This window comes from Cervus elaphus, chromosome 30 (assembly GCF_910594005.1).
Source record: "Cervus elaphus chromosome 30, mCerEla1.1, whole genome shotgun sequence".
Classification (NCBI taxonomy): domain Eukaryota; kingdom Metazoa; phylum Chordata; class Mammalia; order Artiodactyla; family Cervidae; genus Cervus; species Cervus elaphus.
This window is the reverse complement of record NC_057844.1, coordinates 69,256,125-69,279,878: the sequence shown is the minus strand read 5'-3', so window position 1 is coordinate 69,279,878 and position 23,754 is coordinate 69,256,125. Positions and strand designations below refer to the sequence as shown.

Sequence of the window (23,754 nt, the reverse complement as noted above, 5' to 3'; positions counted from 1 at the left end):
GAAGAGTCTTGAGAGTCCCTTGGACTGCAAGGAGATCCAACCAGTCCATCCTAAAGGAGATCAGTTGGGTGTTCATTGGAAGGACTGATGCTGAAGCTGAAACTCCAGTACTTTGGCCACCTCATGCGAAGAGTTGACTCACTGGAAAAGACCCTGATGCTGGGAGGGATTGGGGGCAGGAGGAGAAGGGGATGACAGAGGATGAGATGGCTGGATGGCATCACCGACTCAATGGGCATGAGTTTGAGTAAACTCCAGGAGTTGGTGATGGACAGGGAGGCCTGGCATGCTGCGATTCATGGGGTCGCAAAGAGTCGGACACGACTGAGTGACTGAACTGAAGTGATTCTTATAAATAACCCATGGGTAAAAGATATAGTTAATGAATTAAATTAGGAATTAGAAAATACATAATACTATGGCTATTGACAGTGATGAGTACCAAAACTTGCAGGTTGCAGCTCAAGTGGATCTTAGGAAAAAAGTCAGCTTTATATACTTATAGTAGAAAAATGATGACATTACTAATCTCTTTTCAATTTAAGAATTAGAGGAAAAACCTCAAAGTTAAGCAAAAGTTGAAGGAAAGAAAGAATGATATGATGAACTAGCAAAAAAAGAGCATCAATCAAGCAAAAAGTTGATTCTTTGAAAACAGGGAAAAGTTATGCAAGATTATTCATAAAAAAGAAGGTTAAAAGAAAATTAAAAAGCCAAAAGAACACAGACGCTGCAGAGAGTAAACATATAAGATATTGTGAATAAATTTATGTCAATCAAGCTCAAAACTCACAGGAAACAGATTCCTCCTAGAAAATGAAATCTATCAAAATGACTCTGCAGAAATAACACACTGAAGAGGAAGCACATAATTACCAAAAGTTAGGCTGCGCTACACTGTAAATGTGATTAATGCCACTGGATTGTGTGACTAAAAATGGTTATATGGTAAATTTTATGTTATATATACTTTATCACGATTTGTAAACAATAAAATAAAATCCTCTATCTAGAAGACAGTCTAGCACACATCTGTGCTTCATTAGCAAATCCCCTAGAAGGGGTCCTTTTTTGAGAAAGCATATTTTCCCTTCCTTCTCTTTTAGAACATCTAATATTGTCCTTCTGTATTGTATTTAACCATATATCTATTTTTTTTGTTACTTAAACTATAGTGTATTATATGTTTTTCCTATCAGGTTTCTCTACGGTATTTTAATCAGAGGTCTTTTAGTATAAAAATGGATCCTAGTCATGTTAAAGGAAGTGGTGACACAAAACAGCAACTTCACACAGTCCTCAAGTAAACAGAATCTCTGATATAATTGGAAAGTAATATGTAATTCTGGGAACAGTAAAGAAACATCTGTGACAACTTTGTCTCAAATCTTAGAAAATGAGTTTGGCTCTGGAGTCTCTCAAGACACAAAACCTGTGAGACAGTTTATTGGTGGCCTGCACGTCTGATTTAGATAAGAAAGCAAGTAATAAAACATTTAAATAAACATAATAAATCTTTTTTCAAGAGCCTGAAATCAATGAGTGAAGTTGGAGAACTAACATCTTGTAATGTGTAAACATTTGTTGCTGGTGTAAAAAAAAGCAGAATATAGTTTATGCAGTGCAAAACCTGTTGGAAAAAAAGCCTTTGTAGTAGACATGAACTCATGGTAGAATCACAGTGTTGACTCAAAAATTGTTAAGGCTGAGGGCTGTCCACTGGAAACGTTCATAACCACAGGGTCACTGTGAGTAATATCTGGCTATCTCCTTTTGAAATACACCTGAGGGAGAAAAAGACAAAAACGACATGTTTAAAATTTTAAAGTCCTCCTCCTAAGGCATCACATTTCTAGGTTTCCTTCTTCATGTTAAGCAATCATATCACTATTGGAGGCACAGTTTTAAAAAACCAGGGTTGTATTTATTCTATGGAGGATGCAGTCCCATTAAAACCCTTAGTGGGGCTGGGTTTAATGCCAAACAACCTGTAGCTCTAAATTTCTGATCATTCTGATTCACAGATGTTTTATAATTACAGTAAATTGATTAGAAAAATCATTTATTCCCTGAAATAAATTAAAAACAGGGTAACAAAGAGAATAGGAAGTCTAGCATCTGAACAGGGTTTGTCATTTTCACACATAAAAGGAGCACAGCAGATCTGGATGTTAGTATCAGGTTATTATCTTTATATTTATAAACTCTGACAGGCACTGAAACACTGGTGTGTATGTATGAAATATCCTGGGGTTTAATTTGTGTGGCAAAACAGTTATAGGGCCTATAGAAATGTGATCTGTGGATAGTGGGTCCCAAGAATGAAAAGAGAATCAAACATTTTAATGATGACTCAACCAATAAACTGCTCTAAAATGGAAGATGATACACAATAATAGGACAGCTCTTGAATTCTACCAAATTCTAGCTGAACTGGAAGAGATACACTTATATCAGTATTTTTCAGTATATCAGTATTTTTTCAGTGTATAATCAGAACACAAAGGAAACGAAGTGCTGTCAAGTTCCACAATCATCAGTTTTTAGTAGCTGTATTGTATCTCGGTTCCTTACAGATGCACAAAACAAAATAAAATAATGTCAGGGCTTGTGAAACCTTATCTCTGAACATGTTTGGGCAAAAAATGAATTCATGTGTAACTCTTTTTCCTCAAAGAAGAATGTGAAAAGTTTACTTTGAGTCTTTAAAACAGAAAATGTATCCTCTATCAGAGGCTGACACCTGTCACAAACTGGGTTGCTTAGACACATGATTCCATATCTCTTTTATAAAACCTGACTGCAAGTGCATTTGTGGGTGTTGTAAACAGTTATTGTGAGAGAGAATGAACTTCACACATGAAACAGAAAAGCGCTAGGACACCTACCTTCATAGTAAGTGCACTTACTAATTCTCTTGTTGCTAACATAACCTGCTCTGCATATGAAATGCTATATATTTAAATGTCACTTAAGGAGAAAAATAAACTCTACAAGAATGCTTGGGCCCACTGGCTGAAATCTGAGGCTATTTCCATTGTAATGGAAGCACTTAAAAAAGCCTTTGGTGGGAGTAGGGGGGAGGTTAATTGAATGTCATCACCCTCCTCCATTTTATTAAGCTAGACATATTTGGTGATTATATATTTAAGTACTCTTTTGGTGAAACTAAAACAGTTAAAGAAACTGTTAGGTAGTTAGAATAGGGAAAAGGAGTCCAAAATGGTGGTGGCTAAAAGACCTGGAAGGGAAAAGCCCGCGAAAATGGAACAAAGGAAGGTCCAAGGACCAGAGTGAGAACCTCAGGTAAAGCAAACAGCACTCTTGGCTGGCCCAATTTACATAGGACAGGTCCAGGGAGAGAAAAACATATAAAAAGAGGAGCCAAATGTAGCTCGCTCTCTCTCTCTCCCGTGCACTGGGGCACTCTTCTCTTCGCGTCTTTGGGTCGACATGCCCTCATGCCTCGAAGATGAATTTTCCTGCTATTATCGAAATAAAATAGAGCTGTAACACTGAGCTAACACTGATTTCTCTAAGAGCTATAACACGGTCCGTTCGAGACCTGAGAACTATAACATGGTCTGTCCAAGACCCGAGAGCTGTAACATGCTGAGGGGCTCTAACATCCATCACTTCAAATCTTTGTTGTGACGAGACAAAAACCGAGGAGCATACACTCGCCTGACAGAACAAAAGAAAATTCATTTCATCTTCTACTGCTTAATATTCTTTCCAAAATCATCTGGCTCTTTTCTCCATAACCCTTCTCAATACAATTTTTTATAAAGAAAACATTACTTTTAGCAACTTTTAACTGAAAAGGGCTTTGTTTCATGGTCTAAAATACCTGAACTGAATACTGCAAAGGATATTCAGCAGTTAGGGACCCCTGATTAGGGTCTCTAAAGTGACCTAGAACAACTATGGGTATATTTGTTTTATTACTGGGAGGCAACATTTCTACCTAGAGCCTTTTACAAAATGATCCCACTTTTATACCATAAAACACTCTATATTCTCAAAGTACTTAAGCATCTGTTCTCTCATCTAATCCCTGTGATAAGTGTGAAGAAGCCAGCAGGGCTGTAATCCTGCTCTACACACAGGTGAGGACCTGAGGCTCAGAGACCCTGGGGGACACAAGGCCACATGGATGCTAACTGCCTGCTCCATCTAGCCAACTGGACTAGGCTCCTAGAGCTAGGATATGAGAATTTTAAAACTTCTGGGCTGTATTAGGTGATTTCACGAATAGGCAAAACGACACCTCTGTTACACACTGGGAACAAAGAAACTTCAGAAAACCTCAACCAGGTCTGCTTCATCACAGAACAGAATGGATGACAGGCATTTATTCTTGGAGCTGAACTGTGTCCCCTCTGAAAGGCTGTTGCTGAACCACAAAAGACGCCATGATTCTTGGCTTCCAGAGGAGAAGAATTAAATTTGGGGCCAGTGACGAGGCCTGATCACTCAGAGCTTTTGTGTAATAAAATTTTATTAAAGTATAAAAGAGATAGAGAAAGCTTCTGACATAGACATCAGAAGGGAACAGAAAGAGTGTCCCCTGATAGTCTTTAGGTGGATGTTACATAGCCAGTAGTAGTAGTCAGTAGTGTTAGTTGCTCAGTTGTGTCCAACTCTTTTTGACAACATGGACTGTGGCCTGACAGGCTCCTCTGTCCATGGGATTCTCCAGGCAAGAGTACTGGAGTGGATGGCCATTCCTTTCTGCAGAGGATCTTTTTGATCCAGGGATCTAACCCAGGTCTCTTGCATTGCAGGCAGATTCTTTACCATCTGAGCTACAGGGAAGATCCATATAGCAACTAGCAGTCTGCTAATTAGAGAAAGGAAATGTCTCAAAACTCAGAGACTGTCACCAGGCCCCTCACATACAACTTGCATTTTGAGATAACATTGGCACAAGGTGAGTTGTCCCTGGCCATAAAATGATTGACATGAATCTTGAAGAAAGGCAGGTTTCTAAGCAAATACAGTCTCATTGACATAGCTTAAGAGAACATTTGCATGAGTAAAACATTCTGGTTTGCAAAGTCCATTCTGAGTCTTAGGGGGAGCCCATTTGAAGACTGAGTCTAGGGTAAATACATAGTTCATTAACATAGTTTAAGACAAACATTTTCATAAGAAAATTGCTTTGGTTAGCTCAAGGTTTGGGAAAAGTTAAGTTCAGGTGAACCAGTTATCCTATAGCAACATAGAATTTTAAAAGAAACTTCTTTTTAAATTTGTATCACTTCAGTTCAATCCCTCAGTCCTGTTCTACTCTTTGCGTCCCCTTGGACTGCAGCATGCCAGGATTCCCTGTCCATCACCAACTCCCAGAGCTTACTCAAACTCATGCCCATTGAGTCATTGATGCCATCCAACCATCTCATCCTCTGCCATCCCCTTCTCCTCCTGCCTTCAATCATTCCCAGCATCAGGGCCTTTTCAAATGAGTCAGTTCTTCACATCAGGAGTCCAAACTATCGGAGTTTCACCTTCAGCATCAGTCCTTCCAATTTCCTTCAGGATGGACTGGTTGGATCTCCTTGCAGTCCAAGGAACTCTCAAGAGTCTTCTCCAACATCACAGTTCAAAAGCATCAATTCTTAGGCGCTCAGCTTTCTTTACTGTCCATCTCTCACATCCATATACAACTACTGGAAAAACCATAGCTTTGAGTAGATGCACCTTTGTTGTTTAAGCAATGTCTCTCTCTCTCTTTTTTTTTAATATGCTATCTAGGATGTTCATAACTTTTCTTCCAAGGAGCAAGCGTCTTTTAATTTAATGGCTGTAGTCACCATCTGCAGTGATTTTGGAGCCCCCAAAAATAAAGCCTGTCATTGTTTCCATTGGCTCCCCATCTATTTGCCATGAAGTGATGGGACCGGATGCCATGATCTTAGTTTTCTGAATGTTGAGCTTTAAGCCAACTTTTTCACTCTCCTCTTTCACTTTCATCAAGAGGCTCTTTAATTCTTCTTCACTTTCTGCCATAAGGGTGGTGTCATCTGCATATCTGAAATTATTGATATTTCTCCCGGCAATCTTGATTCCAGCTTGTACTTCATCCAGTCCAGCACTTCTCATGATGTACTCTGCATATAAGTTAAATAATCAGGGTGACAATATACAGCCTTGATGTACTCCTTTTCCTATTTGGAACCAGCCTGTTGTTCCATGTCCAGTTTTTACTGTTGCTTCCTGACCTACATATAGATTTCTCAGGAGGCAGGTCAGGTGGTCTGGTATTCCCATCACTTGAAGGATTTTGCACAGTTTGTTGTGATCCACAGAGTCAAGGGCTTTGGCATGGTTAATAAAGCAGAAATATATGTTTTCCTGGAACTCTCTTGCTTTTTCGATGATCCAATGTATGTTGGAAATTTGATCTCTGGTTCCTCTGTCTTTTCTAAATACAGCTGCTTAAACATCTGTGAGTTCATGGTTCACATCCTGTTGAAGCTTGGCTTGGAGAATTTTGAGCATTACTTTGCTAGTGTGTGAGATGAGTGCAAGTGTGCAGTAGTTCAAGCATTCTTTGCTATTGCCTTTCTTTGGGATTGGAATGAAAACTAACCTTTTCCACTTCTGTGGCCACTGCTGAGTTTTCAAAATTTGCTGGCATATTGAGTGCAGCACTTTCACAGGATCATCCTTTAGGATTTTAATTAGCTCAACGGGAATTCCATCACCTTCACTAGCTTTGTTCGTAGTGATGCTTTCTAAGGCCCACTTGACTTTGCATTCCAGGATATCTGTCTCTAGGTGAGTGACAACACCATCGTGATTATCTGGGTCATGAAGATCTTTTTTGTATAGTTCTTCTGTGCATTCTTCACACCTCTTCTTAATATCTTCTGCTTCTGTTAGGTCCATACCATTTCTGTCCTTTATTGTATCCATATTTGCATGAAATGTTCCCTTGGTATTTCTAATTTTCTTGAAGAGATCTCTAGTCTTTCCCATTCTATTGTTTTCCTCTATTTCTTTGCATTGATCACTGAGGAAGGCTTTCTTATCTCTCCTTTCTATTCTTTGGAACTCTGCATTCAAATGGGTATATTTTTCCTTTTCTCCTTTGCCTTTAGCATCTCTTCTTTTCTCAGATATTTTTAAGGCCTTCTCAGACAATCATTTTGCCTTTTTGCATTTATTTTTCTGTGGATATAAATTTGTATAGAGAAGGGGAAAAAATATAACACTAGTAGTTTTTTCCCTCCTGCAGCTTAAGAGAGAGATAAAAAATGTCTGATACTTGCAGCGTATTCCCTCTGTTTGGAGTCCCCTGGTCTTCTTGCCTGTTACCCTCTCACCTCCAATTTTACATGTTGAAGTCCTAAACCCCCCAGTACCATAGAATGAGACTGTAGTTGGAGACAGCATCTTTAAAGAGGCAATAAAGTTAAAATGAAATCATACAAGTGGGCCCTAACCTAACAGACTGGTTCTCATAAGAAGAAACCAGGACACACTCTCACACAGAGGGAAGAGCATGAGAGACACAGAGGGAAGATGGCGTCTCCAAGACAAGGAGTGAGGCCTCAGAGAAAACCAACCCTGCTGACACCTTGACCTCAGACTTCCAACCTCTGGGACTGTGAGGATGTAAGTTTCTGCTGTTTAAGTCACCCTCTCTTTGGTCTTTGTATGGCAGCCCTAGCAAACTACTGCCCCCTTTAGCTGTATGTATCTAAAAGGGACTTTCTCTACTATTTCATGGATCATCCAAAAAGGGTCAATCAGACTGTGATCAGCTCACCTGAGCTAGGAGTTCAAGAAAATGTGATGTTGGAAGCACCTTCTCCCAGATGTTGGGTTTTCTTTTCAGATGAATGAATTCTGTTCTATTAGAGTAAAAACCTTGTGACTTAGGCTAATGCTCCCGGTGTTATAGCTCTGAACAATACATTGATACCTGATGCTTGCACATTCAAAAAACTGATAATCTGACAGTTTATCCTCCCAAGAGGATGCAGAGTATGCAAAAATAATGTCAAGATGGCATGAGAATTCAGAAATGCATTCGTTTCTGTAGAGGTGACCTGAGCCAGTGGCAGGACTGAAATCCAAGAATGAGGTTCCGCCACCCTGTGAGCTTAGGTGACTGGCCCTCCCTTGGCTACCACGTGACAGGAGCAGTGTTCTCAGGCTCGACACAGAACGCAGTGCCTAGGACAGCACCCAGCCTCCCTCAGCAATCCCCGCTCTGTGCAGAAAAGTATGAAGAAAGGAAAATACAACCATAATTTGACACCCAGAGATAAATTTTCAATAGGGAAGCCACATCCCACCCTGAAACATGCGTGTTAAGGGGTAAGAACATCAGACCTTCCTTCCCTCCGTTTATCTTCCCATCAATCCCAATCCCACTCCCACCTTCTTCCAGAGAGACTTACAGATGGCTGTATGACAATGGCTAAGGTTCTTAAACCAGACCTTGGTTACCAGTACACCTCTGTTAGGAGGATACCACGTGACCGGAATGTTCCTCACTGAGTGCCTTCCTCACACCACACACAGTGCTTCGTGCCTCCCACACCTCATCTCTGAAAGTGCTCTGTGACCTTCAGCACCACTCAGACTACAGTGTGAAGGTGTTGTGAGTTCCTGATTTGTCCTGATGACAATTTCATCTTCTAGAATATAGAGGAAGCATGGGGGGAAATGGACCTAATTCTATGCAACAAAGAATTGGGGAGAAAGTGATAATATCAGGTAAGAGTTTTCTTTACAGATTAGGAAATAGAAGAGACCTACTTTTCTCTGGAAGATCTTCCTAGAATCAAAATCTTCCAAGATTTTTTTCCCTTAAATTCTCAAATTTCCTGAATGTTCTTTGACAGAAATTGTATCACAAATGTGCTGAGCACCAATCAGAATGAATGTAAAGGGTCTGCAAAATGAGAATGTTCTATGGTCCATGAGAATCTAAACCCAGAGACCAAACATGTGGAAAGTTGAATCTAAAATCTCTCTCTCAGGCACAGGTGCAGGCACACAGAAGGGCACACATCATGACCCCACCCCCAGCACTGCTGCAGATTCTCAGCCGACCGGCCTTCCACCTGCCCTGTGTTGTTAAGACCCAATCATGATGCTTCCTCTCTGAAGGCTTCTATTGAAAAGAACACAGGGTGCTTCTTCTCAGACCCTTGGTGGAGAGCCTGTGAAGAGTGAACTCTGGAGGTGAATTGTAATTATATCTTCCTGCAGCAAGCTCACCTATTTTGCCCTTTTAGCAAGGACAGCAGCCTCTTCCTCACCCAGTTGTTGAACCATCTTATAAAATAGGCTGTTTCTATCTTGCAGCAAATCATATGGTGGATAATATTCTTCCTGTTTCCCTGAATCAAAAACCTGTTAACAGCAGAAAGAAATCCATTAGCACACAGTATCTCCGAATAACATATAATTCAGACAATATTTCAAAAAGGGACAGGACAGGGAGAATTTGGGTGGTAGGATTGGTGGTATTTAAATGGTTTGATTACTCTGTTTTACTAGGCACACAAAGGCCTAACCCAGCCTTTCATTATTGTATGGTTATAGGAAAGGAAGAAAATGATAGTTCTCTTTCATTTTCAGAAAACAAAAGTTTTAATCATGACTATGATTACTGGAACTGAACAGTCTATAGCATTTTATATTCTGTCCAGGGGCTTTGGGGTTGTTATCATCAGTTAGTGCTTTTAGCTCTCAGATTCTGAGCTTTGAGGGCTATTTATAAGATACGCAGAGTTGGGAAATGTCTTGATTCAGAAAAATCAAACATTCAAGAAAATCAAACATCTGTCACTTCCACAGCCCCTCCTCCAGGCTGGTGGTCCACCCTCTGGAGCATTAGACTTTGCAGCAGACTAACTTGTCTTTATGTCCTTAAAGGTTTCAGAACAGACAGTCACTTGCTTTCCAGAAATAAAATAGGTACAGGCATCCCTCAGAGCTATTGTGGATTCAGGTTCAGAATACCAGAATATAATGAACATCACAGTAAAGTGAGTCACATGAATTTTCTGGTTTCCCAAGGCACGTGGAAGTAATATTTACATTATACTGTACCCAAGCATGTGTGCCATAGCATTACACCTGAAAAAAAATAATGTACAGACTTTAACTTAAAAATAAGGTATTGCTAAAAAATATTAACTATCATCAGAGACTTCAGTAAGTCATAGTAGTAACATCAAAGATCATTAATGTTATGGATCACCAGAGCAACTGCAATGATAGTGAAAATGTTTGAAATATTGTGAGAAGTACCAAAAGGTGACACAGAGACACAAAATGGGCAATTGATGCTAGAAAAATGACACCCATACACTTGCTTAATGCAGGTTTATGACAAGCTCTCAATTTGTAAAAAATGCAGTATCTGGGAAGCACAATAAAACAAGGTATATCTGTATTTCTAAAGCAATCAATAAAAACAAGATTGCCTCAAAAATTAAAGGTTTGAGAAAGAACATTACTGGTGATGTTTTTGCTGAATTGAAAGTCAACTGGTAACCAGAAGCTCTAGAAAAACATACAAGCTTTACATCTGGAGTGAATGGAGCACAGAGGATAATCCCCAACTCTGTAACTGGGGAATGCCTGTCTTTTGGTCCCCTGAGGTCTAATCCTGCCGTTCCTACCAGAGGAGTCAGCAACCACAACCAGTTCAGAACAAGATATAAACAAGTGGCCGAGTTTACATCTCCTGGTGGGACCTCCCTGTGACATCCCTGATGACCTCAACCAGGGAGCCCTAAACTGAAGGTCTCCCAACACAGGAGTGGGAACGGCAGCTCCACAGTGAAGGGTAGGATTCTTTCCTGGAAACAAGGTCATTCATCACAAAGGTGATAGGCTCCAAAGAGAACCCTTGCATCTCCCTTCTCCCTCTGTCTTCCCCACTCACACAGATGCTCAGTCTCTGTACCCAGAAACCAACATCAACTTCTTTCTCTGCCCTCAGATCCCATGTTCAATCCATCAAGCAGTCCACTTGGTTTCACTTCCTTATCTATCCCATGTCCCACCATCTCGCCATTTCCACTACAGGCACCTTAGACTAATCCAACAGTCTAGGGCACATTGGAAGAGAGTGAACACTGAATCTGGAGAACTGAAAGACCGTCAGTGTGGTTTTAGATGTAAAGGAAGGAGGGAGAGCAGAGTGGGACAAACTAGAAAGTTGGAGAGGGACTGACCGGACATTGCTTCATAAAAGTATTTTAGAGATTTGTTCATAGACATTGACCAAGAGAGAAAAATGTGAGATTATAGAAATTTACCAGGAGATATTGGTAAGTAAAAGACACTTGCTCTTTGGAAGAAAAGCTATGACAAACCTAGACAATGTATTAAAAAGCAAAGACATTGCTTTGCTGACAAAGATCTGTCTATGATTTTTCCAGAAGTCATGTATGGATATGAGAGTTGGACCATAAACAAGGTTGAGCACTGCAGAATTGATACTTTTGAACTGTGGTGCTGCAGAAGACTCTTGAGAGTCCCTAGACAGCAAGAAGATCAAACAAGTCAATCCTAAAGGAAATCAAACCTGAATATTCATTGAACGGACTGATGCTGAAGCTGAAGTCCCAATACTTTGGCCACCTGATGTAAGGAGATGACTCACTGGAACATACCCTGATGCTGGGAAAGATTGAAAGCAGGAGGAGAAGGGGACAACAGAGGATAAGCTGGTTGGATGGCATCACCGACTAAATGGACATGAGTTTGAGCAACCTCTAGGAGATAGGGAAGGTCATGGAAGCCTGAGCTTCCTGAGGGACTAAACAACAATTTGATAAGTAAAGCATTAAACAAATGAACATATTTTGATAATAGATACAAAGCTGCTGTGTTCAGAGGATACAGATGTTCACATCTGCAGATCAGGTGCCGATGATAACACTTTAGGACTGACCAGGTGACAGTTCAGCTCAGTTCAGTCACTCAGTCATGTCTGACTCTTTGTGACCCCATGGACTGCAGCATGCCACGCCTCCCTGTCCATCACCAACTGCCAGAACTTTGCTCAAACCCATGTCCATAGAGTCAGTGATGCCATCCAATCATCTCATCCTCTGTCGTCCCCTTCTCCTCCTGCCTTCAATCTTTCCCAGCATCAGGGTCTTTTCCAATGAATAAGCTCTTTGCATCAGGTGGCTACAGTACTAGAGTGTCAGCTTCAGCATCAGTACTTCCAATGAATAGTCAGGACTGATTTCCTTTAGGATTGACTGGTTGGATCTCGTTGCAGTCCAAGGGACTCTCAAGAGTCTTCTCCAACACCACAATTCAAAAGCATCAATTCTTTGACACTCAGCACTCAGCTTTCTTTACGGTCCAACTTTCACATCCATACATGACTACTGGGGAAAAAAACATAGCTTTTAACTAGACAGAGCTTTGTCAGCAGAGTAATGTCTCTGCTTTTTAATATGCTGTCTAGGCTTGTCATAGATTTTCTTTCAAGGAGCAAGTGTCTTTTAATTTCATTGCTGCAGTCACTATCTGCAGTGATTTGGGAGCCCAAGAAAATAAACTCTTGTCACTGTTTCGATTGTGTCCCCATCTATTTGCCATGAAGTGATGGGACCGGATGCCATGGTCTTAGTTTTTTGAATGTTGAGTTTTAAGTCAGCTTTTTCACTCTCCTCTTTCATGTTCATCAAGAAGTTCTTCAGTTACTCTTCACTTTCTGCCATAAGGGTGGTGTCATCTGCATATCTGAGGTTATTTAAATAGCTGGTAAATGAAGAGAAGTTAAAGGAGAAAAGCAAAGACATACTCATCTGAATGCAGAGTCCCAGAGAAAAGCAAGGAGAGATAAGAAAGCCTTCCTCAGTGATAAATGCCAAGAAATAAAGGAAAACAATAAAATGGGAAAGACTAGAGACCAGGTGAAATGTCCAAATTCTGTCCTTCCTCAGTTTCCCTAGCCAACCACACATTCCAAGGTGACAGTATTTCTAAGAATTAGATAATAAAAAGAATCAGCTACCATTAATGCCATTAATGCTATAATACCAAAAACTAAAAATAAATCTTCAGGGTACATTTAGGAGCAAAGAATTTAATTGAATAAACCCTTAACTGAGCGGGAGATCAAGCCATTTTTCTGCTGCTGTGTCTAAATCCTGACAAAGGGCTTGAAATAGGTAAATTTCATAGCATCATTTATTTATAGTGGAAGAATGGAGCTTTAGGGGACAATTTTGAAATACAATGTTGAGAGGTAAAAACAATGTGACAGGTAAAATCTAGAAATAAAAGGTTACTTTTCAATTAGCATCAAGAACACAAAATGAACGATTAAGGATGCCTGACACAAAACATTTATAGAAATTAAGAGTCACTGCTGGGTAATCTTGAATGTCACCCTGTTCCTAGTGAAAGTCTGCAGATATAGCCTGCTTCCTACTGTGATGTCTAGTCCAGGTAACCAGACACACTGGAGCCTAGAGCATCGTTTTGGTTGGGGATGCTCCACTCCTGTCGTCTGCTTCCCCAGAGCTCACTCCTGTGCACGTCCAGCTCAGGGAGTGAGGCTACAGGCACTGCCTCAGTGCTGACAGCCTGGTATCTACTCGGTGTCCCCACTGATGTCCCATCTGACAACACATGTGAGGTAGGGTGGGAGGTGATATTCCAGGAACTGCCAAGTCAAAAGAGGTAGTTCTATTATTATCAGACATAAAGAACTCTGGATATTACTGCCACTCATTAGCAATTATTGTCTGTTTTATATGGACCATTAAAATACCTTAAGGTATCTTCCATTCCTTGAAATTATTTGCTGCCCAAAGGTTTTCCTTTGAGGGGTGCTTTTCTTATTCATAAAGCCACATCCTAACATTTATTGAAACTGAGCAAGCAAAAGAGGAAAAGGACAAGGAAAGAGATAAAACGAAAAAGAGAGAGAAAAGGAATAGATGGAGGGAGGAAATAGAGCTAAGGAAGGAAATATTAAATTACTAAGGAAGAAAGAGCCAACCAAACCTGGAAGGAATATACTAGACAGGTATCCAGAGACCAAAGCCTGGAGCCTGCCTTGTGTGCAGAACAGAGCTATTGTTTAAAAGACTCACTGGTTGTTTATTTAGTCTCTCATCCCTGATTTCCCTTTCTTTCCAAACTCTCATCTGTGATGCAGAAGCTGGCTCTCTGCAAGTCACTGCAACAGTTCAAAGACTCTTTGGCCAGGTGGCCTTTGTTAGGTTCTGCCAGTAGGGGGCACTAGAGGCAGACTGACGGTGGGAAACACAGCTAATGTTCTACCTGATTCTGCTACTAGCATCACCTCAGCGCTGGGACCTGACTCCAGCCCCCGGCTATTAGCACATGGAGAAACAGCCCCATGCTGCCCCCTCACAACCGGACAGTGACCTCTCCTTGGAGGTCTGAGCATCAATTTTTTAGGGCCTCTCTTCCGAGTTCTCAGGTCTGGAGATCGTCCGAGGATATGGTAGCTGCTTTCTAAATTCATTACCCCAGTGTTTCATTTTTCTAGCCCTCTAATCCCTATGTTGGAGAAGGAAATGGCAACCCACTCCAGGGTTCTTGCCTAGAGAATCCCAGGGACGGCGGAACCTGGTGGGCTGCCGTCTGTGGGGTCACACAGAGTTGGACACAGCTGAAGCGACTTAGCAGCAGCAGCAATCCCTATGTAATACATTTCTTATATTAAATCCGTTCGGTTAAAAAATACTCTTTTTCTCACTAGGCCTTTTCTTCTCATGGACTTCTAAGAAATTCTACAACTTTAGCTATCAACCTCCTGACAGTCTAAATTAGAGTCTATTTTTTGGTAAGGGAATCCCAAAATGCTGAAACAACTATGACACAGTGAAAATGACTGTGTTATACTCCACTAGAATATGGAGCTATAACTTGGGTTTTGGAATATTTTAATGGTTGGCCATCATAAAAAAAATGACAATTCAAATAAACTTTTAATATGAACATATAAGATTATTGGATATATTATTTAATAGTGCATTCTAAAAGTATAGTTAAGTACTTGAGTAATTTTCAGGAATGAGAGAAGAAACTAAGAGAAAAATTAGTGGAGGTTCCTATCAAATTTTACAAGGAAGGATACATTGAAAATTGAACATAAATGGAAACAGCTAAAATGGTGAGGGTCTTACCATTACCCATTCACAGTCAATAATGGTGCTCAACCTGTGTGCAACGGTCAGCACAGTGCACTGGGAAAATCTCTCATGAATTTTTTTTTGTATTAACTCATCAGTTCTAGAAACAAAGAAGTTAATTTAGTTCAGTAAAGACAGGCAAAGCATACTTAAGACTTAAAAATATCCTATGATATTTTTTTAATGTTTTTAAAAATCAATACTTTAACATATATTCTTGTTCCTAAAAAACTAAGTATAAAAAGTCTACTTAGAAATTTACTATTTTTCATAAAATGATGGAAAATTAGTCTTCCCTCCAAATTGCTTGAAATTATCAGGAGCTGGATTTAGGAATTCTGCTTTCTTAGGGTGCCTCATAACAACAATAACACCATATAACATGTCTTGATTTTTTCCTTTGTTTTCTGGAATTAATATTATCAACAGATATCCATGAGGCTAAGCAAGCACTTAGAAACATTTCAAAGATTCACTAAATATTTTCTGTTTACCACATTTACAAGTCAGATTCAAGATTTCCTGGGACTCAGCTCCATACCTTGGATCCACATATGATGTGGCTTTGTCAATAATCAATATCTGATTTTTCCTGAGAATAGTCCTGGCAAGGCACACCAGTTGTTTCTGACCAACACTCAAATTCAATCCAGATTCTGCTAATTCAGTATTCATTTTAGCAGGAAGACCTTTGATGGATTCTTTAAGTTGTACCTGTGGATACAGAAAGAATGACATTTTTCTAAGCAAACAGCTACTGAAGTAGCCTCTTAGACATTAGAGCTTTGACATCCTCAGGACTTCTTACATATTTTACGTGTACAGCCAGGTGATGGGGAGAGCTCCTTCCAATGAATGTTCACTGAGAAAGATGGTGGAGTCAACTCAGGACAGAAAGATCTCAGTGTCCCCCATTCCCATCATAGGACATCCAACAGAAACCCCACCTAGGGGTTAGTTAAGGAAGTCCCTCAAAAAGTGAAGCTATTTCTCCCAATGTGATTTAAACAGAAAAGTTAAAAGGATCTTTATGGTTGAGTCAAGTTTCCCAAAGTACATTTTGCATAGGAGTTGGTACACTAGAGAAAAACTTTGAAAACCTTTACAGAAAATCTGGTTCTCTAAAGATGTAATCTTATTGGCACTTTACTATTTTCTAAAGTTTAATATATGCAAGTTTCAAACAATGGCAAACTGCCCCTTTTACATTAGTAATCCTGGAGCCCATTCTGATGATGGTTCTTTCCCAAGTTTAAACCTATAAACAGTAGACCAATCAACCATATTTTCTTCAGTGTCATAAATGCATTGTAGTGAAGGAAAATGCATGAAAAATAAAACATAACATCTTATTTCCCCCAGCACATGGATATAGGTTGTTGTTGTTCAGTCACTGAGTTGTGTCCAACACTTTGCAACCACATGGACAGCAGCACACCAGAATTCCTTGTCCTTCACTATTTCCTGGAGTTTGCTCAAACTCATGTCCATTAAGTCAGTGATGCCATCCAACCATCGTGTCCTCTTTTGTACCCTTCTCAACCTGAGGCCATCTTTCCCAGCATCAGGGTCTTTTCCAATGAGTCATCTCTTCAAATCAGGTAGCCAAAGTATTGGAACTTCAGCTTGATCATCAGTCCTTCCAAGGAAAATTCAGGGTTGATTTCCTTTAGAATTGACTGGTTTGATCTCCTTGAAGTCCAAGGGACTCACAACAATCTTATCCAGAACCACAGTTCAAAAGCATCAGTTCTTCAGTGCTCAGCCTTCTTTATGTCCCAACTCTCACACTGATACATGACTATGGGGAAAACCATAGGTTTGACTACATAGACTTTGTCAGCAAAGTGATGTCTCTGCTTTTTAATGTTCTGTCTGTGTTTGTTATAACTCCTCTTCCCAGGAGCAAGCATCTTTTAATTTCATGGCTGCAGTCACCATCTGCAGTGATTTTGGAAATAAAGTCTGTCATTGTTTCCACCATTTCCCCATATATTGCAATGAAGTGATGAGCTAGAATGCCATGATCTTAGTTTCTTGAATGCTGAGCTTTAAGCCAGCTTTTTCACACTCCTCTTTCACTTTTATCAAGAAGCTCTGTAGTTCCTCTTCACTTTCTACCATTAGGGTGGTGTCATGTGCATATCTGACATCATTGATATCTCTCTCAGCAGTCTTGATGCCAGCTTCATCCAGCCCTGAATTTCGCATGATGTACTCTGCATATAAGTCAAATAAGCAAGGTGACAATATATAGCCTTGATGTACTCCTTTCCCAATTTGGAACCAGTTCAAATTGTTGCTTGGAACCAGTTGTTCCCTGTCCGGTTCTAACTGTTGCTTCTTGACCTGCATACAAGTTTCGCAGGAGGCAAGTAAGGTGCTCTGGTATTACTATCTCTTTAAGAATTTTCCACAGTTTGTTGTGATCCACACAGTCAAAGGGTACAGTGTAGTCAATAAAGCAGATGTTTTTCTTAAATTCTCTTGCTTTTTCGATGATCCAATAGATGTTGGCAATCTGATCTCCAGTTTCTCTGGCTTTTCTAAATCCAGTTTGCACATTTCGAAGTTCTTGGTTCATGTACTGATGAAGCCTAGCATGAAGGATTTTGAGCATTACCTTGTTAGCATGGGAAATGAATGGAATTGGTTGGTAATTTGAACATTCTTTGGCACTGCCCTTCTTTGGGAATGGAATGAAGACTGACATTTCCCAGCCCTGTGGCCACTCCTGAGTCTTCCAAATATGCTAGTATATTGAGTGCAGCACTTGAACAGTATTATCTTTAAGGATTTGAAATCAGTTCAGTTCAATTCAGTCATTCAGTCGTTTGTCAGCTTCTTTGCAACCCCATGGACCGCAGCACATTAGGCCTCCCTGTCCATCACCAACTCCCAGAGATTACTCAAACTCATGTCCATTGAGTAGGTGAGACCATCCCACCATCTCATCCTCTGGCAACCCCTGCTCCTCCCACCTTCAATTTTTCCCAGCATCAGGGTCTTTTCAAATGAGTCAGTTCTTTGCATCAGGTAGCCAAAGTATTGGAGATTCAGCTTCAACATCAGCCCTTCCAATGAATATTCAGGACTGATTTCCTTTAGAACGGACTGGTTGGATCTCCTTGCAGTCCAAGGAACTCACAAGAGTCTTCTCCAACACCACAGTTCAAAAGCATCAATTCTTTGGCACTCAGCTTTCTTAATAGTCCAACTGTCACATCCATACCTGACTACAGGAAAAACCATAGCCTTGAATATATGGGCTGTTGTTGGCTAAGTAATATCTTGGCTTTTTAATATGCTAAGTTAGTCATAACTTTCCTTCCAAGGAGTAAGCATCTTTTAATTTCATGGCTGCAGTCACCATCTGCAGTGATTTTGGAGCCCAAAAAGATAAAGTCTGTCACTGTTTCCACTATTTCCCAATCTATTTGCCAGGAAGTGATGGGACCAGATGCCATGATCTTAGTTTTCTGAATGTTAAGCTTTAAGCCAACTTTTTCACTCTCCTCTTTCACTTTCATCAAAGGGTTCTTTAGTTCTTCTTCACTTTCTGCCATAAGGGTGGTGTCATCTGCATATCTGAGGTTATTGATATTTCTCCTGGCAATCTTGATTCCAGCTTGTGCTTCCTCCAGTCCAGCATTTCTCACAATGTACTCTGCATATAAGTTAAATAAGCAGGGTGACAAAATAAAGCCTTGGCATACTCCTTTTCCTATTTGGAAGCAGTCTGTTGTTCCATGTCCAGTTCTAACTGTTGCTTTCTGACCTGCATACAGATTTCTCAAGAGGCAGGTCAGGTGGTCTGGTATTCCCATCTCTTTCAGAATTTTCCACAGTTTATTTTGGTCCACACAGTCAAAGGCTTTGGCAGAGTCATAAAGCAGAAATAGATGTTTTTCTGGAGCTCTCTTGCTTTTTCAATGATCCAGCGGATATTGGCAATTTGATCTCTGGTACCTCTGCCTTTTCTAAAGCCAGTTTGAACATCTGGAAGTTCACAGTTCACGTATTGTTGAAGTCTTGCTTGGAGAATTTTGAGCATTACTCTACTGGTGTGTGAGATGAGTGCAATTGTGCAGAGTTTGAGCATTCTTGGGCATTGCCTTTCTTTGAGACTGAAATGAAATCTGACCTTGTCTAGTCCTGTGGTCACTGCTAAGTTTTCTAAATTTCCTGGCATATTCAGTGCAGCACTTTCACAGGATCACCTTTTAAAATTTGAAATAGCTCAACTGGAATTCCATCACATCCACTAGCTTTGTTCGTAGTGATGCTTCCTAAGGCCCACTTGACTTCACATTCTAGGATGTCTGGCTCTAGGTGAGTGATCACACCATCATGATTATCTGGGTTATGAATATCTTTTTTTACACTTCTTCTGTATATTCTTGCCACCTCTTCTTAATATCATCTGCTTTAGTTAGGTCCATACCATTTCTGTCCTGTATTGAGCCCATCTTTGCATGAAATGTTCCCTTGGTATCTCTAATTTTCTTGAAGATATCTCTAGTCTTTCCCATTCTATTGTTTTCCTCTATTTCTTTGCACTGATCACTGAGGAAGGCTTTCTTATATCTCCTTGCTATTCTTTGGAACTCTGCATTCACATGGATATATCTTTCCTTTTATCCTTTGCTTTTCACTTCTTTTCTTTTCACAGCTATATGTAAGGCCTCCTCGGACAGCCATTTTGCTTTTTTGCATTTCTTTTTCTTGGGATGGTCCTGATCCCTGTCTCCTGTACAATGTGATGAACCTCTGTCAATAGTTTATCAAGTACTGTATCAGGTCTAGTCCCTTAAATCTATTTCTCACTTCCACTGTATAATCATAAGGCAGTTGATTTAGGTCATACCTGAATGGTCTAGTGGCTTTCCCTACCTTTTTCAATTTAAGTCAGAATTTGGCAATCAGGAGTTCATGATCTGAGCCACAGTCAGCTTCCAGTTTTTTTTTTTTCCTGACTGTTTAGAGCTTCTCCATCTTTGGCTGCAAAGTATATAATCAATCTGATTTCACTATTGACTATCTGGTGATGTCCATGTGTAGAGACTTCTCCTGTGTTCTTGGAAGAGGGTGTTTGCTTTGACCAGTGCGTTTTCTTGGCAAAACTCTATTAGCATTTGCCATGCTTCATTCTGTCCTCCAAGGCCAAATTTGCCTGTTACTCCAGGTGATTCTTGACTTCCTACTTTTGAATTCCAGTCCTCTATAATGAAAAGGACATCTTTTTTGGGTGTTAGTTCTAAAAGTTCTTATAGATTTTCATAGAACCGTTCAACTTCAGCTTCTTCAGCATGACTGGTTGAGACATAGACTTGGATTACCATGATATTGAATGACTTGCCTTGGAAACAAACATATCATTCTGTCATTCTTCAGATTGCACCCAAGTACTACATTTCGGACTCTTGTTGACTCTGATGTCTACTCCATTTCTTAGAAGGGATTCTTGCCCACAGTAGTAGATGTAATGGTCATCTGAGTTAAATTCACCCATTCCAGCTCATTTTTGTTCGCCAATTCCACAAATGTCGACGTTCATTCTTGCCATCTCCTGTTTGACCACTTCCAGTTTGCCTTGATTCATGGGCCTAACATTTCAGGTTCCTATGCAATATTTCTCTTTACAGCATCGGAACTTCCTTCCATCACCAGTCACATCCACAACTGGTTTTGCTTTTGCTTTGGCTCTGTCTCTTCATTCTTTCTGGAATTATTTCTCCACTGATCTCAGGTAGATTACTCGACACCTACTGACCTGGGGAGTTCATCTTTCAGTGTCTTATCTTTTTGGCTTTTCGTATTTTTCATGCGGTTCTCAAGGAAGATTACTGAAGTGGTTTGCCATTCCCTTCTCCAGTGGACCACATTTTGTAGGACTCTCCACAATGACCCATTGGTATTGGGTGGCCCTAAACAGCATGGCTCATAGTGTCATTGTTAGACAAGGGTGTGTTCTATGTGATTAGATTGGTCAGTTTTTTGTGATTGTGGTTTTTGGTCTGTCTGCCCTCTGATGGAGAAGGATAAGAGGCTTATGGACACTTCCTGATGGGAGAGACTGACTGAGGGGGAAACTGGGTGTTGTTCTAAAGGGTGGGGTCATGCTCAGTAAATCTTTAATCCAATTTTCTGTTGATGGGTGGAGCTGTGTTCATCCACTTGAAATAGAAAAGCTGGAATTCCATCACCTCCACTAGCTTCCTTCATCATGATGCTTCCTAAGGCCCACTTGACTTCACATTCCAGGTCGTCTGTCTCTAAGTGATTGATCACACCATTGGGGCTATTTGAATCATTAAGACCTTTTTAAAAAATAATTCTTCCATGTATTCTTGCCACCTCTTCTTAATATCTTCTGCATCTGTTATATCCATACTGTTTCTGTCCTTTATTGTGCACATCCTTGCAGGAAATGTTCCCTTGGTATCTCTAATTTTCTTGAAGAGATCTCTAGTCTTTCTTTTTCTATTGCTTTCCTCTATTTCTTTTCACTGATCACTTAGGAAGGCTTTCTTATCTCTCTGTGGTATTCTTTGGAACTCTGCATTGAGATGGGTATATCGTTCTTTTTCTCCTTTGCCTTTTGCTTCTCTTCTTTTCTCAGCTATCTGTAAGGCCTTCTCAAACAAACATTTTGCCTTGTTGCACTTCTTTTTCTTGGGGATGGTTTTGTTCACCACCTCCTGTAGAGTGTTACAAACCTGTGTCCATAGATCTTCAGGCACTCTGTCTATCAGAATTAATCCCTTGAATATACTTGTCACTTCCACTGTATAATTTATAAGGGATTTGTTTTAGTCACATCAGAATTGCTTGTGGTTTTCCCTAGTTTATTCCATTTAAGCCTGAGTTTTGAACTAAGGAGTTCATGATCTGAGCCATAGTCAGCTCCTGGGTTTGTTTTTCCTGACTGTATAGAGCTTCTCCATCTTTGGCTGCAAAGAATATAATCAATCTGATTTTGGTATTGACCATCTGGTGATGTCCATGTGTAGAGTCCTCTATTGTGTCATTGGAAGAGGGTGTTTGCTATGACCAGCATGTTCTGTTGGAAACACAGTTAGCCTTTGCCCTGCTTCATTTTGTACTCCAAGGCTAAACTTGCCTGTTATTCCAGGTATCTCTTGACTTCCTACATTTGTATTTCAGTCCCCTAATATGAAGGAGAGTCTGAAATGCAGTACTTGGATGCAATCTCGAAAAACGACAGAATGATCTCTGTTCATTTCCAAGGCAAACCATTCAATATCATGGTAATCCAAGCCTATGCCCCAACCAGTAATGCTGAAGAAGCTGAAGTTGATCGGTTCTAAGAAGACCTACAAGACCTTTTAGAACTAACACCCAAAAAAGATGTCCTTTTCATTATAGGGGCCTGGAATGCAAAAGTAGGAAGTCAAGAAATACCTGGAGTAATGGGCAAATTTGGCCTTGGAGTACGGAATGAAGCAGGGCAAAGGCTAATGGAGTTTTGCCAAGAGAACACATTGGTCATAGCAAACACCCTCTTCCAACAACACAAGGGAAGACTCTACACATGGACATAACCAGATGGTCAACACTGAAAGCAGATTGATTATATTCTTTGCAGCCAAAGATGGAGAAGCTCTATATAGTCAGCAAAACAAGACGAGGAGTTGACTGTGGCTCAGATCATGAACTCCTTATTGCCAAATTCAGACTTAAACTGAAGAAAGTAGGGAAAACCACTAGACCATTCAGGTATGACCTAAATCAAATCCCTTATGACTATACAGTGGAAGTGAGAAATAGATTTAAGGGACTAGATCTGATAGACAGAGAGCCTGATGATCTATGGACAGAGGTTCGTGACACTGTACAGGAGACAGGGATCAAGACCATCCCCATGGAAAAGAAATGCAAAAAGATTGTCTGAGGAGGCTTACAAATATCTGTGAAAAGAAGAGAAGCAAAAAGAAAAGGAGAAAAGGAAAGATATTCCCATTTGAATGCAGAGTTCCAAAGAATACCAAGGAGAGATAAGAAAACCTTCCTCAGTGATCAATGCAAAGAAATAGAGGAAAACAACAGAATGGGAAAGACTAGAGATCTCTTCAAGAAAATTAGAGATATCAAGGGAACATTTCAAGCAAAGATGGGCTTGATAAAGGACAGAAATGGTATGGACCAAACAGAAGCAGAAGATACTAAGAAGAGGTGGCAAGAATATACAGAAGAACTGTACAAAAAAGATCTTCACGAGCCAGATAATCACAATGGTGTGATCACTCACCTAGAGCCAGACATCCTGGAATGTGAAGTCAAGTGGTCCTTAGAAAACATCATTATGAACAAAGCTAGTGGATGTGATGGAATTCCAGTTGAGCTATTTCAAATCCTGAAAGATGATGCTGTGAAAGTGCTGCACTCAATATGCCAGCAAATTTTGAAAACTCAGCAGTGGCCACAGGACTGGAAAAAGTCAGTTTTCATTCCAATCCCTAAGAAAGGCAATTCCAAAGAATGATCAAACTGCCACACAATTGCATTCATCTCACACACTAGTAAAGTAATGCTCAAAATTCTCCAAGCCAGACTTTAGCAATAC

General features: G+C 40.2%; 2 protein-coding genes across 2 annotated transcripts in view; both read right to left on the bottom strand.

Annotated features, from left to right (window-relative positions):
• Positions 1-23,754, bottom strand: part of LOC122687096 (ATP-binding cassette sub-family C member 4-like) — an 860,243-nt gene that overhangs the window by 361,014 nt on the left and 475,475 nt on the right. The window lies entirely within an intron of this gene.
• The window catches only part of LOC122687099 (ATP-binding cassette sub-family C member 4-like), a 170,144-nt gene continuing 148,066 nt past the window's right edge, over positions 1,677-23,754 (bottom strand). Inside the window, 4 exon segments of the mRNA XM_043892539.1 lie at positions 1,677-1,784; positions 9,241-9,375; positions 15,162-15,267; positions 15,709-15,881. Coding sequence (XP_043748474.1) covers positions 1,677-1,784; positions 9,241-9,375; positions 15,162-15,267; positions 15,709-15,881 — 522 coding nt within the window.